This window comes from Oncorhynchus mykiss, chromosome 16 (genome assembly GCF_057628025.1).
Source record: "Oncorhynchus mykiss isolate SJ-2025 chromosome 16, ASM5762802v1, whole genome shotgun sequence".
Classification (NCBI taxonomy): domain Eukaryota; kingdom Metazoa; phylum Chordata; class Actinopteri; order Salmoniformes; family Salmonidae; genus Oncorhynchus; species Oncorhynchus mykiss.
Genome location: NC_143037.1, coordinates 4969811 through 4990255, shown reverse-complemented (window position 1 = coordinate 4990255; position 20445 = coordinate 4969811). Strand labels below are relative to the sequence as shown.

General features: G+C 42.4%; 1 protein-coding gene across 1 annotated transcript in view; it reads right to left on the bottom strand.

Moving 5' to 3' along the window:
• The window catches only part of LOC110491235 (calpain-2 catalytic subunit), a 40113-nt gene extending 24443 nt beyond the window's left edge, over positions 1–15670 (bottom strand). Inside the window, exons 1-4 of the mRNA XM_036946001.2 lie at positions 15410–15670; positions 14421–14490; positions 12408–12529; positions 3820–3953 (exon numbers count right to left, since the gene is read on the bottom strand). Of these exons, the coding sequence (XP_036801896.2) occupies positions 3820–3953; positions 12408–12529; positions 14421–14490; positions 15410–15646 (563 nt within the window). The 5' untranslated portion in view covers positions 15647–15670. The remainder of the gene's footprint in view (positions 1–3819; positions 3954–12407; positions 12530–14420; positions 14491–15409) is intronic.
• Between the last annotated feature and the right edge of the window lie 4775 nt (positions 15671–20445).

Here is a 20445-nt window from a genome sequence, read left to right as displayed (position 1 = left end):
GAGACAGAGAGACAATATATTCAGACTCATAGCATCCATTCACCCTGAGACAGACAGACAATATATTCAGACTCATAGCATCCATTCACCCTGAGACAGAGACAGACAATATATTCAGACTCATAGCATCCATTCACCCTGAGACAGAGACAGACAATATTTTCAGACTCATAGCATCCATTCACCCTGAGACAGAGACAGACAATATGTTCAGACTCATAGCATCCATTCACCCTGAGACAGAGACAGACAATATATTCAGACTCATAGCATCCATTCACCCTGAGACAGACAGACAATATATTCAGACTCATAGCATCCATTCACCCTGAGCGACAGAGACAGACAATATATTCAGACTCATAGCATCCATTCACCCTGAGACAGAGACAAACAATATATTCAGACTCATAGCATCCATTCACCCTGAGACAGAGACAGACAATATATTCAGACTCATAGCATCCATTCACCCTGAGACAGACAGACAATATATTCAGACTCATAGCATCCATTCACCCTGAGACAGAGACAGACAATATATTCAGTCTCATAGCATCCATTCACCCTGAGACAGAGACAAACAATATATTCAGACTCATAGCATCCATTCACCCTGAGACAGACAGACAATATATTCAGACTCATAGCATCCATTCACCCTGAGACAGAGACAGACAATATATTCAGACTCATAGCATCCATTCACCCTGAGACAGAGACAGACAATATATTCAGACTCATAGCATCCATTCACCCTGAGACAGAGACAGACAATATGTTCAGACTCATAGCATCCATTCACCCTGAGACAGAGAGACAATATATTCAGACTCATAGCATCCATTCACCCTGAGACAGACAGACAATATATTCAGACTCATAGCATCCATTCACCCTGAGACAGAGACAGACAATATGTTCAGACTCATAGCATCCATTCACTCTGAGACAGAGACAGACAATATATTCAGACTCATAGCATCCATTCACCCTGAGACAGAGAGACAATATATTCAGACTCATAGCATCCATTCACCCTGAGACAGAGACAGACAATATATTCAGACTCATAGCATCCATTCACCCTGAGACAGAGACAGACAATATATTCAGACTCATAGCATCCATTCACCCTGAGACAGAGACAGACAATATATTCAGACTCATAGCATCCATTCACTCTGAGACAGAGACAGACAATATATTCAGACTCATAGCATCCATTCACCCTGAGACAGAGAGACAATATATTCAGACTCATAGCATCCATTCATTTTTCTGGCAACTTTAACATGCCGGCAACTTTTTTAAGCCTTTTCTTTATATCTGAAAGGTGTTGCCAATGTTGTGCCGAAAATCTCCTCCCCCCCTTCCGCGCGAACGCGCACACACTCAATTCTTCATTGCTGCGACTTGCTTGCTAGTCGAGATTTCTGCTCTTCACTCCGTTGTCAGTTCAGCCTACATGTCACTGATCTTAGTAGCAGAAAGCAGGTTTCATTTGTGTCCTTCCAAGGCAGCTGAGCAATGATCACGTTAGGCTGCGTTTCATTTAATTTCATATGGCGGTTTGATCGCGGGGGAGGCACTAGTAATATCTGCACTTTTGGCTATTTTTGGCCATTTGTTTCAACTGTATTAGTCTATAAATAAATCTATAGTCTATAAATAAATCTATAGTCTATAAATACATCTATAGTCTATAAATAAATCTATAGTCTATAAATAATCTATAGTCTATAAATATATCTATAGTCTATAAATAAATCTATAGTCTATAAATAAATCTATAGTCTATAAATAAATCTATAGTCTATAAATAAATCTATAGTCTATAAATAAATCTATAGTCTATAAATAAATCTATAGTCTATAAATAAATCTATAGTCCATAAATAAATCTATAGTCTATAAATAAATCTATAGTCCATAAATACATCTATAGTCTATAAATAAATCTATAGTCTATAAATAAATCTATAGTCTATAAATAAATCTATAGTCCATAAATAAATCTATAGTCTATAAATAAATCTATAGTCTATAAATAAATCTATAGTCTATAAATAAATCTATAGTCCATAAATAAATCTATAGTCTATAAATAAATCTATAGTCTATAAATAAATCTATAGTCCATAAATACATCTATAGTCTATAAATAAATCTATAGTCTATAAATAAATCTATAGTCCATAAATAAATCTATAGTCTATAAATAAATCTATAGTCTATAAATAAATCTATAGTCTATAAATAAATCTATAGTCCATAAATAAATCTATAGTCTATAAATAAATCTATAGTCCATAAATAAATCTATAGTCTATAAATAAATCTATAGTCTATAAATAAATCTATAGTCTATAAATAAATCTATAGTCCATAAATAAATCTATAGTCTATAAATAAATCTATAGTCTATAAATAAATCTATAGTCTATAAATAAATCTATAGTCTATAAATAAATCTATAGTCCATAAATAAATCTCTTTGCCAAAAATTCATCATCTCTCCCATGTCTCATTCGACTAGTAGTTGTTCTGAAATGTTTATTGCTTGCCTACATTTTACTCCCTCCTCAATGTTTAATATAACACACATACATTAATTATTCATATTTCGGGTTGCCTATCCTGACATGAAGTTAGTTCAGTAGAAAGTATTTGACTCAAGTGACAAAATGTATCCGCAAATCCTATGGGAATCAGGTAACACTGGACAGGCAATGTCAGAACTCTGGGGCATACAATGTTTACACCATGTACTGAATATGTTGTGTTAATACTGTATCTTACTTAGCACAAACCACGTACTGTATGTGTTATGGTGCTGTATCTTAGCATAAACCATGTATGTACTATGGTGCTGTGTCTTAGCATAAACCATGTATGTATTATGGTGCTGTGTCTTAGCATAAACCATGTATGTATTATGGTGCTGTGTCTTAGCATAAACCATGTATGTATTATGGTGCTGTGTCTTAGCATAAACCATGTATGTACTATGGTGCTGTGTCTTAGCATAAACCATGTATGTACTATGGTGCTGTGTCTTAGCATAAACCATGTATGTGTTATGGTGCTGTGTCTTAGCATAAACCATGTATGTACTATGGTGCTGTGTCTTAGCATAAACCATGTATGTATTATGGTGCTGTGTCTTAGCATAAACCATGTATGTATTATGGTGCTGTGTCTTAGCATAAACCATGTATGTGTTATGGTGCTGTGACTTAGCATAAACCATGTATGTACTATGGTGCTGTGTCTTAGCATAAACCATGTATGTGTTATGGTGCTGTGTCTTAGCATAAACCATGTATGTATTATGGTGCTGTGTCTTAGCATAAACCATGTATGTGTTATGGTGCTGTGTCTTAGCATAAACCATGTATGTACTATGGTGCTGTGTCTTAGCATAAACCATGTATGTATTATGGTGCTGTGTCTTAGCATAAACCATGTATGTATTATGGTGCTGTGTCTTAGCATAAACCATGTATGTACTATGGTGCTGTGTCTTAGCATAAACCATGTATGTATTATGGTGCTGTGTCTTAGCATAAACCATGTATGTATTATGGTGCTGTATCTTAGCATAAACCATGTATGTATTATGGTGCTGTGTCTTAGCATAAACCATGTATGTATTATGGTGCTGTGTCTTAGCATAAACCATGCATGTATTATGGTGCTGTATCTTAGCATAAACCATGTATGTATTATGGTGCTGTGTCTTAGCATAAACCATGTATGTATTATGGTGCTGTGTCTTAGCATAAACCATGTATGTGTTATGGTGCTGTATCTTACTTGGCGTAGGCCTTCTCCAGCAGGGCGCTCCAGAACTCAGAGCCCTCGGCTGAGTGAACAAACAGCAGCTTTCCATCCTTCGTTGGCAGCCGGTCGTCAATCACCACGTCCACCCACTCACCAAACTGCCAGAACTGAAGAGGACCACAACAGACAACATTCCACATTTCCACTTCAACAAATGAGAAGGATCCGCATTGCATTCCAGAACGAAATAATGGTTTACATTCCAGAACTCTTTGCAGAGAATGGTGCCGGACAAACATTCCAGAACTCTTTGCAGAGAATGGTGCCGAACAAACATTCCAGAACTCTTTGCAGAGAATGGTGCCGGACAAACATTCCAGAACTCTTTGCAGAGAATGGTGCCGGACAAACATTCCAGAACTCTTTGCAGAGAATGGTGCCGGACAAACATTCCAGAACCCTTTGCAGAGAATGGTGCCGGACAAACATTCCAGAACTCTTTGCAGAGAATGGTGCCGAACAAACATTCCAGAACTCTTTGCAGAGAATGGTGCCGGACAAACATTCCAGAACTCTTTGCAGAGAATGGTGCCGGACAAACATTCCAGAACTCTTTGCAGAGAATGGTGCCGGACAAACATTCCAGAACTCTTTGCAGACAATGGTGCTGGAGGGAATAGCGGCAGTTTTATAGGCTCCTGACCATTTGTGCTATTTTGTATATTTTCTTGTACTGATTATAACCTTTTTTTGTACATAATGTTTCCGCCATCGTTTCCTATGACCGCAAAGAGCTTCTGGACATCAGAACAGCTATCATTAACCTCGATTTGGGCCAGGACTACCTCAATGAGTCAGAGGCGAAAGACACATGGATTATCCCAGACCAGACCCAAATCCCAGACATTTGAAGAAGGAGAACATGGCTCTGTGTTTTTCGTAGCTGTCTATTTACCACCACAAACCAATGCTTGCAATAGCGCCGCACAATTGTATTGGGTCGTAAGTAAACAAGAAAAGGCTCACCGAGAGGCGGAAATTTTAATGCAGGAAAAATTAAATCTCATTTCTACCAGCATGTCACCTGTGCAACTAGAGGTGAAAACAACTCTAGGTCACCTTTACTCCACACACAGAGACGCATACAAAGCTCTCCCCTGTCCTCCACTTGGCAAATCTGACCATAACTCTATCCTCCTGATTCCTGTTTACAAGCAAAAACTCAAAAGAGGAAGTACCACTCAATACGGAAGTGGTCAGATGACGCAGATGCTAAGCTATTGTTTTGTTAGCACAGACTGGACTATGTTCCGGGATTCATCCGATGGCACTGAGGAGTTTACCACATCGGTCACCCGCTCCATTAAAAAGTGCATCGTACGTACATATCGCAAATAGAAGCCATGGGTTACAGGCAACATCCGCACCGAGCTAATGACTAGAGCTGCCGCTTTTAAGGAGCAGAACACTAATTTGGCCGCTTATAAAAAAATCCCACTACGCCCTCTGACGAACCATCAAACAGGCAAAGCGTCAATACAGAACCAAGATCAAATCCTACTACACCGGCTCTGATGCTTGTCGGGTGTGGTACGGGCTTGCAAACTATCACGGATTACAAAGGGAAACCCAGCCGTGAGCTGCCGAGTGACGCGAGCCTACCAGACGAGCTAAATACCTTCTATCCTTGCTTTAAGGCTAGCAACACTGAGCCATGCATGAGAGCACCAGCTGTTCCCGGATGACTGTGCGATCACGCTCTCCATAGTCGCTGTGAGTATACATCACTGGGGCCGAGCTCCCTGCCATCCAGGACCTCCATACCAGGCGGTGTCAGAGGAAGGCCCTAAAAATTGTCAAAGAATCCAGCCACCCAAGCCATAGACTTTTCTCTCTGCTACCGCACGGCAAGTGGTACCGATGCACCAAGTTAGGAACCAACAGGACCCTGAACAGCTTCTACCCCCAACCCATAAGACTACTAAATAGTTAGTTCAATTGTTAAAGCTGCAATATATAACTTTTCATGCGACCCGACCAAATTCACATAGAAATGTTAGTTATAGATCTGTCATTCGCATCGAAATCAAGTCTAAAAAAGCAGGTGATCTGTTCTATGTGCACTATTTCTATGCTTCCCAAGTTTAATTTTTGTGTCTTTTACTTTTAGGTTTTGTTCAAACTGCTGAAAATACACTACGTTCGGGTTCTGGAAAATATATTTCACAGCAGTTTAGATGGTACAATGATTTTCTATACTAGACTTGCTTGTTTTGTCACATAAAGTGAAATTAGGACGAACTATTAGAATTTTACCAACCAGGAAATGGTGGAGTGATTTCTGCATTGTGCATCTTTAACCAATAGATTCCTCAACTATCTGCATTGACCCTTTTCGCACTAACTCTTTTGACTCATCACATACGCTGCCGTTACTACTGTTTATTATCTATCCTGTTGCCTCGTCCCTTTATCCCTAGCTGTATGTACATATCTAACTCAATTACCTCATACCCCTGCACATGGACTCGGTACTGGCACCCCCGTGTATATATATATATCCAAGTTATCATTACTCGTTGTGGATTTATTCCTCATTATTATTGTTCTACTATTTATCTCTGCATTGTCGGGAAGGGCCCATAAGCAAAATGTACTCCCTGTCAACAATTAGTGTAGGAATTGGCTGGAGGGGGTTTCTGTTAGATCCATGGCGGGGAATGTGCGATTGCATAAAACCTCATTCTGACTGACTGAGGTGTCCTCTGCGCTAAACCCAAGGTTTCCCACACCACACCTCTCTCTAGGGCCTCCCACCCTAACACAATGGAAACTTCCAAAACGTATCAGTACATCCCTTAGCTCACATACCTGATAAGGAATGGCCGTGTCCAGAATCAACCTTGATATCCACTAGTGTCTAGGGTGGTAGGGGATAAGGGATTGTTTCTAGTGTCTAGGGTGGTAGAGGGGATTGTTTCTAGTGTCTAGGGTGGTAGGGGTAAAGGGATTGTTTCTAGGGTGGTAGGGGTAAAGGGATTGTTTCTAGGGTCTAGTGTGGTAGGGGGGATTGTTTCTAGTGTCTAGGGTGGTAGGGGTTAAGGGATTGTTTCTAGGGTCTAGGGTGGTAGGGGGGATTGTTTCTAGGGTCTAGGGTGGTAGGGGTTAAGGGATTGTTTCTAGTGTGGTAGAGGAAAAGGGATTGTTTCTAGGGTGGTAGAGGTAAAGGGATTGTTTCTAGGGTGGTAGAGGTAAAGGGATTGTTTCTAGGGTCTAGGGTGGTAGGGGTTAAGGGATTGTTTCTAGTGTGGTAGAGGAAAAGGGATTGTTTCTAGGGTGGTAGAGGTAAAGGGATTGTTTCTAGGGTGGTAGAGGTAAAGGGAATGTTTCTAGGGTGGTAGAGGTAAAGGGAATGTTTCTAGGGTGGTAGAGGTAAAGGGAATGTTTCTAGGGTGGTAGAGGTAAAGGGATTGTTTCTAGGGTGGTAGAGGTAAAGGGATTGTTTCTAGTGTGGTAGAGGTAAAGGGAATGTTTCTAGGGTGGTAGAGGTAAAGGGATTGTTTCTAGACAAGGCTGATATGTGTAGGAGAGCAGCGTCTCCAAGTGGCAGTGGTGTAAACTTTACATGGTTTGTTTAATATAAGGAATTTTAAATTATTTATACTTTTTCTTTTGATACTTAAGTACATTTTAGCATATATTACATTTAAAACCAAATACTTTTAGACTTTTACTGAAGTACTATTTTACTGGGTGACTTCCTTTTACTTGAGTCATTTTCTATTAAGGAATCTTTACTTTTACTCAAGTCTGACAATTTAGTACTTTCTCCACCACTGCCTAGTGGTAGTGTTGACAGACAGCAGCCTCTCCTAGTGGTAGTGTTGACAGACAGCAGCCTCTCCTAGTGGTAGTGTTGACAGACAGCAGCCTCTCCTAGTGGTAGTGTTGACAGACAGCAGCCTCTCCTAGTGGTAGTGTTGACAGACAGCAGCCTCTCCTAGTGGTAGTGTTGACAGACAGCAGCCTCTCCTAGTGGTAGTGTTGACAGACAGCAGCCTCTCCTAGTGGTAGTGTTGACAGACAGCAGCCTCTCCTAGTGGTAGTGTTGACAGACAGCAGCCTCTCCTAGTGGTAGTGTTGACAGACAGCAGCCTCTCCTAGTGGTAGTGTTGACAGACAGCAGCCTCTCCTAGTGGTAGTGTTGACAGACAGCAGCCTCTCCTAGTGGTAGTGTTGACAGACAGCAGCCTCTCCTAGTGGTAGTGTTGACAGACAGCAGCCTCTCCTAGTGGTAGTGTTGACAGACAGCAGCCTCTCCTAGTGGTAGTGTTGACAGACAGCAGCCTCTCCTAGTGGTAGTGTTGGCAGACAACAGCCTCTCCTAGTGGTAGTGTTGACAGACAGCAGCCTCTCCTAGTGGTAGTGTTGACAGACAGCAGCCTCTCCTAGTGGTAGTGTTGACAGACAGCAGCCTCTCCTAGTGGTAGTGTTGACAGACAGCAGCCTCTCCTAGTGGTAGTGGTGACAGACAGCAGCCTCTCATAGTGGTAGTGTTGACAAACAACAGCCTCTCCTAGTGGTAGTGTTGACAGACAGCAGCCTCTCCTAGTGGTAGTGTTGACAGACAGCAGCCTCTCCTAATGGTAGTGTTGACAGACAGCAGCCTCTCCTAGTGGTCTAGTGGTAGTGTTGACAGACAACAGCCTCTCCTAGTGGTAGTGTTGACAGACAGCAGCCTCTCCTAGTGGTTAGTGTTGACAGACAGCAGCCTCTCCTAGTGGTAGTGTTGACAGACAGCAGCCTCTCCTAGTGGTAGTGTTGACAGACAGCAGCATTTCCTAGTGGTAGTCTGACAGACAGCCTAGGAACAGTGGGGTTAACTGCCGTGTTCAGGGGCAGAAGGACAGATTTTTACATTGTCAGCTCGGGGATTCAATCTAGTAACCTTTCGGTTACTGGCCCAACACTCTAACCACTAGGCTACCTGCCGCCCCTACACTCTAACCACTAGACAACCTGCCGTCCCACGCTCTAACCACTAGGTAACCTGCCGTCCCTACGCTCTAACCACTAGGCTACCTTCCGTCCCTACGCTCTAACCACTAGACTACCTGCCGTCCCTACACTCTAACCACTAGGCTACCTGCCGCCCCTACACTCTAACCACTAGGCTACCTGCCGTCCCTACACTCTAACCACTAGGCTACCTGCCGTCCCTACACTCTAACCACTAGGCTACCTGCCGTCCCTACACTCTAACCACTAGGCTACCTGCCGCCCCTACGCTCTAACCACTAGGCTACCTGCCGTCCCTACGCTCTAACCACTAGGCTACCTGCCGTCCCTACACTCTAACCACTAGGCTACCAGCCGCCCCTATGCTCTAACCACTAGGCTACCTGCCGCTCCTACGCTCGAACCACTAGGCTACCTGCCACCACTAGGCTACCTGCCGTCCCTACGCTCTAACCACTAGGCTACCTGCCGCCCCTACACTCTAACCACTAGACTACCTGCCGTCCCTACACTCTAACCACTAGACTACCTGCCGTCCCTACACTCTAACCACTAGTCTACCTGCCGTCCCTACGCTCTAACCACTAGGCTACCTGCCGTCCCTACACTCTAACCACTAGGCTACCTGCCGCCCCTACACTCTAACCACTAGACTACCTGCCGTCCCTACACTCTAACCACTAGACTACCTGCCGTCCCTACACTCTAACCACTAGTCTACCTGCCGTCCCTACGCTCTAACCACTAGGCTACCTGCCGTCCCTACACTCTAACCACTAGACTACCTGCCGTCCCTATCCTCTAACCACTAGACTACCTGCCGTCCCTACGCTCTATCCACTAGGCTACCTGCCGTCCCTACACTCTAACCACTAGGCTACCTGCCGTCCCTACGCTCTATCCACTAGGCTACCTGCCGCCCCTACACTCTATCCACTAGGCTACCTGCCGTCCCTACACTCTAACCACTAGACTACCTGCCGCCCCTACACTCTAACCACTAGGCTACCTGCCGCCCCTACACTCTAACCACTAGGCTACCTGCCGTCCCTACCCTCTAACCACTAGGCTACCTGCCGCCTCTCCACTTTTGCTGGAATTGTTGGATATTAATGAAGTTATTCAATTATTGTATCTGAGCTCCTAGAGCGTTCGGCTCTCATATAATTTTCCAACTATTTTTTGGTGGTGAACATTATCCTGGGTTAATTCTGAGGGGAAGGATGTTCAATTTATCTTACAATACAAGGGGAGGGTCATGTGGAAACCTTTGTAATGTTGGGGAGGAGGGTGGGGTGCATTTTTTGTTAACGACACCTTGAGTTGCACCAGCCCCTTCTCCCCTAGTTCATTTAAATCTGTCCCTTAGGTTATGAAATCCTACGGGTTTTTTTTTCTTCTTCCCCCAGATATAAAATGTTAATGAAATGTTAGAGAAAGAAGCCACTGAACAATTCAGAACATGAAGAATTATATTGGTCTTGGTAAAAAAAATATAAATATATATATATTTATTATTATTATTATTATTATTATTTATTTATTTATTTAATATTTATATTTTAATAAGAAAAGGAAGTTACATTTCATACCCAAAGCAGTGCGTTTTTGGGCGGACACCCTAGTCTCAGGTTAACACAATGACCCATCTTGATAGGGAGGGAAACTTCCAGAACGGTTCATCTTTTATACAGGGTTGCTGGTAACGTAGCTTGTAAGTCAGTTAGATGTAATATGATTATAAAAAAAATAAAAAAAATTAATGTAGTTAGTTACGTTACCAGCAACAATACAGATACTTTAATCGAAAGTAACTGAAAGTAATCACATTACTGTGTTTGGGGAATCCAAAAGTAACTGAAAGTAATCACATTACTGTGTTTGGGGAATCCAAAAGTAACTGAAAGTAATCACATTACTGTGTTTGGGGAATCCAAAAGTAACTGAAAGTAATCACATTACTGTGTTTGGGGAATCCAAAAGTAACTGAAAGTAAATCACATTACTGTGTTTGGGGAATCCAAAAGTAACTGAAAGTAATCACATTACTGTGTTTGGGGAATCCAAAAGTAACTGAAAGTAAATCACATTACTGTGTTTGGGGAATCCAAAAGTAACTGAAAGTAATCACATTACTGAGTTTGGGGAATCCAAAAGTAACTGAAAGTAAATCACATTACTGAGTTTGGGGAATCCAAAAGTAACTGAAAGTAAATCACATTACTGTGTTTGGGGAATCCAAAAGTAACTGAAAGTAAATCACATTACTGAGTTTGGGGAATCCAAAAGTAACTGAAAGTAAATCACATTACTGTGTTTGGGGAATCCAAAAGTAACTGAAAGTAATCACATTACTGTGTTTGGGGAATCCAAAAGTAACTGAAAGTAATCACATTACTGTGTTTGGGAAATCCAAAAGTAACTGAAAGTAAATCACATTACTGAGTTTGGGGAATCCAAAAGTAACTGAAAGTAAATCACATTACTGTGTTTGGGGAATCCAAAAGTAACTGAAAGTAATCACATTACTGTGTTTGGGGAATCCAAAAGTAACTGAAAGTAATCACATTACTGTGTTTGGGAAATCCAAAAGTAACTGAAAGTAAATCACATTACTGAGTTTGGGGAATCCAAAAGTAACTGAAAGTAAATCACATTACTGTGTTTGGGGAATCCAAAAGTAACAAAGTAATCACATCACATTACTGAGTTTGGGGAATCCACAAGTGACTTAACCGATTGTCCCATCTCTAGGGTGTATTGCACGTCTGACAGAGGATACGCCCTACCTAACTGAGGCTTTGACAAAGGTACTGTATTGTGTTGCGGGCGAACCAGGGCCTCTTCATGTGGGTGTTGTTCATACCGTGTCACATTGTTATTCTAATACCACATATATGAGACAACATAAGACAGGGATTGACGTTCTAGCGTTCTCCAGAATGAGAATGAGGTGTGACGTCTGGCTGGGTTCATTTAAGCTGTATAGTCACATTAAATACTGTATACTTGAACTATATACACAATATAGCACTGTTTCTTTCATAGCAGTGGTATTCGAAGTCGGGGTCAGGGGGGGAACTGAAGTTCGGTTGCCAAAATTAAAAAAAATAAATAATAAATGAACATTTTAGGAACAGAAAATTCATGAGTACAAATTATTGTCTGGGAAAGATCATTTGGAGAAAGATAATAATAATGAATAAAACTATTGAGTAAATGTATTTATTGATTTCTTTTCGTTTTGATAAAGAGATGAAAATGTACTGAATTTAAGGTAATTTGTTGATGTAAAAATGTAGGTGTTATAAGGTTGAGTCATTAAAATGTATGCACTCACTATTGTAAATCTCTCTGGATACGAGCGTCTGCTAAATGACGTAAATGTAAATTAGATATGGGGTTGGGGGTCAGGGGTCGAGAGAAGGTCATGGGGAAAATACCAGTATTTCTGGTGGAAAGAAATTTGACCCCCTTGCTGAAAAAGTTTGAATAGGACTGATTTATAGTGTACTTTGTGCCAGAGCCTCATAAAAAGTAATGTATAGGCTGCCATTTTTTGATTCAGCCTGTATAACTCTAGAATTTGAGTTTATCTCTACCTGGAAGTGAAAGATCCCAGCGTACTCTCCACGTCCAAATCCTTGTCCTTCAGGAACGACCCGGGCCATCACATCTTCATTCAGGGTCAGAGAGGCGATGGCTGCCAGGAGCCAGCAGTCACCTGGAGAGAACAGAGAGGAGACACATGTTTGGTGTGTGGGTGTGTGTGTGTGTGTGTGTGTCTAAAGATGAGTTATGCATAATGAGTCAAATTGTCAACACATTTCCCTCTGGGCGGGCCCCATCCCTACCCTGGTTAAACCTGGCTTAACTACCGTGTTTACGGTGAGCGAGTGAGGCGTTCCTTCTAGTTTAACTGGTTTAGTCGACCCCGGCCATTGCTCTCTCAAACTCTCACACTATAGAATATGCTGTCTGACAGACAGAACTGAGAACCGCTATTTACTGTCAACTAACACGACTGGTTAAGAGCACAGTGTACTAGTTTACTCTGGGCAACTGTTTACTTTGTACCAGACACACCTTCACAGCTCACACACTCCTGTGGGGACTGACAATCTGAAGCGATCTGTGAGTAAAAGTGTCCTTTATCCTCTGTGTTAAAAGGAAACAGAGGATGATATAGCCTCTACACACACACACACACACACACACACACACACACACACACACACACACACACACACACACACACACACACACACACACACACACACACACACACACACACACACACACACACACACACACACACACACACACACACACACACACACAAGAAGATGATTTAACGGTTGAGGACGAGGCTACACTATCTGATGCGCCAGGAAGCCTAGTGGTTAGAGCGTTGGACTAGTAACCGAAAGGTGGCAAGATCGAATCCCCGTGCTGAAAAGGTAAAAATCTGTCGTTCTGCCCCTGAACGAGGCCGTTAACCCACTGTTCCTAGGCCGTCATTGTAAATAAGAATTTGTTCTTAATTTAACTGACTTGCCTAGTTAAATAAAGATAAAATAAATCAACTTAACATGAAGACTAAATGGACATTTTCAAAGGAACAGCTGAGCTTTCCAGTAACTGGTTTAATTAGGGCTTCAGTTAACCCCTTTGGATAGACATTAGAGCATCTACAGATGGACTATCTATCTATAGACATTTTCACTATCTACTAACTCTAATACTAGCCCTTACCCTAACCCTAGACCTCACCCTAACCTTAGCCCTTACCCTAACCTTAGCCCTCACCCTAACCTTAGCCCTCACCCTAACCTTAGCCCTCACCCTAACCTTATCAAGCAGCTGGTTATCAACAGAGAGTTTGTTGATAGTATGACCATCTGTAGATCATCTATATGGGCCGATCCTCATAAAGAGTGACCGGACATCCCCCTCAGCAGGCTTACTGGATTGGTTTCCATATAAATATATCCCTGTGGTCGATGCTTTATTCAACCTTTATTTAAACTAGGTAAGTCAGTTAAGAACAAATTCTTATTTACAATGACGGCCTACCCCGGCCAAACCCGGACGACGCTGGTGCCAATTGTGTGCCGGCCCCATGGGACTCCTGATTACGGCCGGATGTGATACAGCCTGGATTCGAACCAGGTACTATGGTGACACCTTTTGCACTGAAATGCAGTGCCTTAGACCGCTGAGTCCTTATTATACCTTGTGAGAGAGATAACAACCTGAGATGGAGGCTATTCATTGGTAGTCTAGGAAAACAAATCACCTCATTGGTTAAAGCAATAACTGGTTGTGCTATTACATCAATCACATTCACTTTGACTACTATACCATCTCTTCCTCAAAGATGAAAACATGGACACTGTTGGCAAACCGGCCCTGTGGTTTTGGTATGGTTCCTGTTTTGGTTCCTATTGTAAAGGTAGACTTACCCAGACCTCCTAATGTAAAGGTAGACTTACCCAGACCTCCTAATGTAAAGGTAGACTTACCCAGACCTCCTAATGTAAAGGTAGACTTACCCAGACCTCCTAATGTAAAGGTAGACTTACCCAGACCTCCTAATGTAAAGGTAGACTTACCCAGACCTCCTTGGCAGATGTCGGTTCTCGTGGCTCCACCAACGATGAATTCTGGGTTGGACACCAGTTCCTATTCAGGGAGGGATCAACACACGAGTAAGACGGTGAAAGATATACTGAGGGCCAATCTTTAACAGCCCTGTTTACAGTCATACACTATCTTTACTCAGGGAGATAATGTCTGTACACATGAGTTAGCCTAGACATGGAGTTGATCTACTGTCAACACTACCACAGCCAAAACCCCGTAGGATCAGATCACAGATCAGATCTACCACAGCCAAAACCCTGTAGGATCAGATCACATATCAGATCTACCACAGCCCAAACCCTGTAGGATCAGATCACAGATCAGATCTACCACAGCCAAAACCCTGTAGGATCAGATCACAGATCAGATCTATTCACAGCCAAAACTCTGTAGGATCAGATCACAGATCAGATCTACCACAGCCAAAACCCTGTAGGATCAGATCACAGATCAGTTCTATTCACAGCCAAAACTCTGTAGGATCAGATAACAGATCACATCTACCACAGCCAAAACTCTGTAGGATCAGATCACACATCAGATCTATTCACAGCCAAAACTCCGTAGGATCAGATCAGATGTGTAACTAAAGTTTCGTACAAATAGCTGGATGAGTCATTCTGGCCGGTCATTGATTTAACCCAAGACATGAGTTGCTTTAGGTAGAAAATAATATTGTAATGTGAATGGATTTACATCGATTAGCCACTGGGTATCAAAAAGGACACGCATCCGGACTCGCCCATCTAAAAAAACAACTGACACATGTTCCGGCGTTTTTTTTCTTCCAGTGATAGAAAATGCAATTTTTAATAACACTTTGGTCTATTTGTATATATATATATATGTATATATATATGTATATATATATTATTTTAAGTGCAGTGAACGTCTAGTCATAGAGCAGACACTTCAATCATGCGTAAATGCAGTGAGTATAAGACGCGCAGTAATTTACCCCAGGTCGCTTCCATTGCACACCTCTGGTTTTGGAAGTATTCGGGCCAAGCTCTTTGAATCCGAGCGACTCCGGTGCAGCTGGAAAAGTGCAATCGGTAAATATTGAACCTTTTCTCAGACACTCGCTCCTGAGAGATTGGAAGTCTTGGTTTAGGTACTTTGACGCGTTGGCATTAGTGCCAAACCCAGCGGCCAATGCCCGCTTCTTGGCCAACGTAGATGCCACACCAGCCATTGTGGAAGTCTGCGTTGACACAGTGAAGAGGAAAACAGTTGGGCTGGTGGAATAGTCAAATTCTTCTCCTCCGCCCCTGGAGTTTCAGGCGTGGTTTTCAAGTCCGTGCAAGTTATAATTTTTTTTTTTTTTTTTTTACAATGTTTACATAGATTTCTATGACCGGAACTAAATCAGGAACTGTTCATTTCGTCAACGTTTACCAGTTCAAAAATATTTATTGTGAAAATGAACACGGAAGATCAACTACTCCGGATGTACACTCACCTGGAATTGAAATACTATTTTTGAATATCATATGGGTGGATTAATATAAAATCCGAGTCAATTCTCTACTCTATTCCATGCTATGAACATACAGGTAGAAAGCCACAGGTGTGTGCGGTTGATGGCCGAAAGATGGCGCTCTACCCTAAGACTTGTACATGCCACATCTGGCCAACGTGTTGCAGTAATAATGTCTACCAGCAGGGGGCATTAGCCATCAGCCGTTACTAGACCTCAATGACAGCCAGGCGTTACAGTAGTGACCACCACCAAGTGACTTGCACTTCCGAACAGTAAAATATTGTCACAATAGCTAACTCGACAAATAGAACCACATTACATGCCTGATAAAGAAAGGAACAAGTTCCTCAAATGAAAAGTGATGCTGCCCTTATAGAGTACCACAGTATGAGTCATAATACTCATAAAACCTAGCGGTCAAACAAGGAAATGGTTCCAATCGTTTTTCCACCATTACTGTTCCCTATAGGGGATTTAAGTAACACTTAAAATAAGGGCTGTGTTTCACGTAGGCTTACCCAGGTGTGCCGTTTTGATAACTATGAAAATCTCTCTCAGACAAGGTGACTTTTATCAATATTAGCTGCTAATGGGCCATGATGATGTGGATGAGACTGCTGAATCCTGGCAAAGGTAAGAATCTCTGGATTAAACATCCTGTTAGCTAAATTTAGTAAAGAATAAATTGGCGAAAAATGGTTTAAATTGACATCTGTGAACTGTCTTGGGAAAGTTTTTCAATTTACACAATACCTGTGATCTAGCTAGCTAAACTCAGCAAAAAAAGGGACCCTGTCTTTCAAAGAACTTCACATATCTTATCATTGTAAAGGGTTAAACATAAACAATTAATGAACATGCACCTGTGGAATGGTCGTTAAGACACTAACTTCTTACAGACAGTAGACAATTAAGGTCACAGTTATGAAAACGTAGGACACTAAAGAGGCCTTTCAACTGACTCTGAAATACAACTGGGTGATGCCCCTGCTCATCTGCGTGAACGTGCCCTAGGCTTGCTGCAAGGAGGCATGAGGACTGCAGATGTGGCCAGGGCAATAAATTGCAATGTCCGTACTGTGAGACGCCTAAGACAGCGCTACAGGGAGACAGGACGGACAGCTGATTGTCCTCGCAGTTGCAGACCACGTTTAACAACACCTGCACAGGATCGGTACATCCAAACATCACACCTGCAGGACAGGTACAGGATGGCAACAACAACTGCCCGAGTTACACCAGGAATGCACAATCCCTCCATCAGTGCTCAGCCTGTCCGCAATTGGCTGAGAGAGGCTGGACTGAGTCCTTGTAGGCCTGTTGTAAAGGCATGTCCCCATCAGACATCACCGGCAACAATGTCGCCAATGGGCACAAACCCACCATTGCTGGACCAGACAGGACTGTCAAAAAGTGCTCTTCACTGACGAGTCACGGTTTTGTCTCACCAGGGGTGATGGTCGATTGGCATTTATTGTCGAAGGAATGAGCGTTACACCGAGGCCTGTACTCTGGAGTGGGATTGATTTGGAGGTGGAGGGTCCGTCATGGTCTGTGGAGGTGTGTCACAGCATCATCGGACTGAGCTTGTTGTCATTGCAGGCAATCTCAATGCTGTGCGTTACAGGGAAGACATCCTCCTCCCTCATGTGGTACCCTTCCTGCAGACTCATCCTGACATGACCCTCCAGCATGACAATGCCACCAGCCATACTGCTCGTTCTGTGCGTGATTTCCTGCAAGACAGGAATGTCAGCGTTCTGCCATGGCCAGCGAAGAACATGGATCTCAATCCCATTGAGCATGTCTGGGACCTGTTGGATCAGAGGTTGAGGGCTAGTGCCATTTCCCCCAGAAATATCAGGGAACTTGCAGGTGCCTTGGTGGAAGATTGAGTTAACATCTCACAGCAAGAACTGGCAAATCTGGTGCAGTCCATGAGGAGGAGATGCACTGCAGTACTTAATGCAGCTGGTGGCCACACCAGATACTGACTGTTACTTTTGATTTTGACCCGGCCCACCTCCTTGTTCAGAGACACATTATTCCATTTCTGTTAATCACATGTCTGTGGAACTTGTTCAGTTCATGTCTCATTTGTTGAATCTTATGTTCCTACAAATATTTACACATGTTAAGTTGTCTGAAAATAAACGCAGCTGACAGGTGAGAGTACGTTTATTTTTTTGCTGAGTTTAGTTAGCAACATTAGACTGGCTAGATGAGCCGTCTATTTGTCTTTCCATTTAAATGCATGAGAAATTCATAGATGGACTGATTTTAGCATCTCTTGAGTCAACAGTGTGCTTACTTGACTGCAGGAAGACGTTGGTCTGTTTGCTGTTACCCTCCAGACAGCAGATCATTAGTATAGCTAGCTACTAGGCAAGGTAATGTAACCATATTTACTCCTTCCTGCTGTGGTGAGTTTTAAATGAGTTGTTATTCTGTTTGGCCCTGTCCGGGGGTGTCCTCGGATGGGGCCACAGTGTCTCCTGACCCCTCCTGTCTCAGCCTCCAGTATTTATGCTGCAGTAGTTTGTGTCGGGGGGCTAGGGTCAGTTTGTTATATCTGGAGTACTTCTCCTGTCCTATTCGGTGTCCTGTGTGAATTTAAGTGTGCTCTCTCTAATTCTCTCTTTCTTTCTCTCTCTCAGAGGACCTGAGCCCTAGGACCATGCCTTAGGACTACCTGACATGATGACTCCTTGCTGTCCCCAGTCCACCTGGCCGTGCTGCTGCTCCAGTTTCAACTGTTCTGCCTTATTATTATTTGACCATGCTGGTCATTTATGAACATTTGAACATCTTGGCCATGTTATAATTAGAATCTCCACCCGGCACAGCCAGAAGAGGACTGGCCACCCCACATAGCCTGGTTCCTCTCTAGGTTTCTTCCTAGGTTTTGGCCTTTCTAGGGAGTTTTTCATAGCCACCGTGCTTCAACACCTGCATTGCTTGCTGTTTGGGGTTTTAGGCTGGGTTTCTGTACAGCACTTTGAGATATCAGCTGATGTACGAAGGGCTATATAAATAAATTTGATTTGATTCACACGTTTGTTTTTGAGATAGAATTACTGTCACCTTATTGACGCCTTCATTGCAGCACCTTAATTGGGGAGGACGGCTCATAATAATGTTTGGAACGGAGTGAATGGAATGGAGTGAATGGAATCAGACGCATCACAAACTTATATACCATGTGTTTGATGCCACTCCCTCCCAGACATTATTATGAGCCGTGTTGGGGAATAATCAGAATTGGTTGGTAACATAGGTAAGATGTTTTATATTCATCATATGTTTGTAAGTTACTTCTCATCAGAATGTTTATTTTTGTATAATATTGTGGCGGGGTTGCAGTATCTGTTCTCTGTCAAGACTAAGTTACTTGGGCCGCAGAGAGGGGAGAGGTCAAGCGTGTATCTCTTGGCTCCACAATGTCTGTGTGCCAGTCAATGTGTCTCTGTGATCTTGTCAAGATAGGATGGATTTGATATATGCCTGTTGATATGGAGGATTTGCTTATGGTTCTGAGTTTGAGAAAATAACATAGTTTAGGAGACAAAGCTGAACGATAAATTATGGCCAATGCTGTCTGGATATGTGTGTCTTTGCTATAAAGGATCTCGGTTGCAATGTGTAAGGGTCTCTCAGAGAATTAATTGATAGACACTGAATTGATCTGAGAGTCACAGGGTTGTGATGGAGCTCATATAATTAAAGATGGACTTTGATAACTAACTCTGACTTGTGTATGGTTTGCTCTCATGATTTGGTAAATACCGGAAATTTCCACGACAGCCGTCCTCCCCTCCCCAGCTTCCTGTGATTTTGCACCTTGTCTATTCCAGAACCAATGGGTGTTCCTGGGTCTTATCGCCTCTCAACTAGTTGTTTCAACCTGAGACACGATTCTCCTGCTTTGGTCTGGTTTAGTCATTGCAGAAGTGAAGGGTTTTATCCCAGCCCTGCACTAACTGAATTTAAATCATCAACATAAAGAATCTCAGCGATACGCTATGATGTGTAATCAGGTATGAGCTGGAACAAAAGCTTATACACACTCCTGCCATTCAGACCTAGAGATGTCCACCCTTTATACGTCTTTATTCTGTACTATGGGTACAGTTAGGTGGGATTCATTTTCGATGGTATTGATCAAGTTGAACTTGAACTTCTAGACAGATGCCACGTCAGCGGCTGCTAAGAAGGGAAAAGCAGCCGACCAGAAGACTGTCAGGTGAGTAGTGTTGGTTAGTGTCATGAGAATTATGTTCTCAATGTTCATAAACCAATTCAATTAAACGACTCAGTCTGCTAAATCAGGATTTGTAAGATACTGATTGAAATTAAACAGACAGAGGCCCAGCTAAAAGAGTCAATGAGGTTTATTCCCGAGAGCACGCTGGTCTGTTGTACAAAACCATTCATTTTATACTGGCTTCACACGCACACACATTCACACGAACATCAGCATACAATGTCCTGCTACCCAGACGACAAAGATT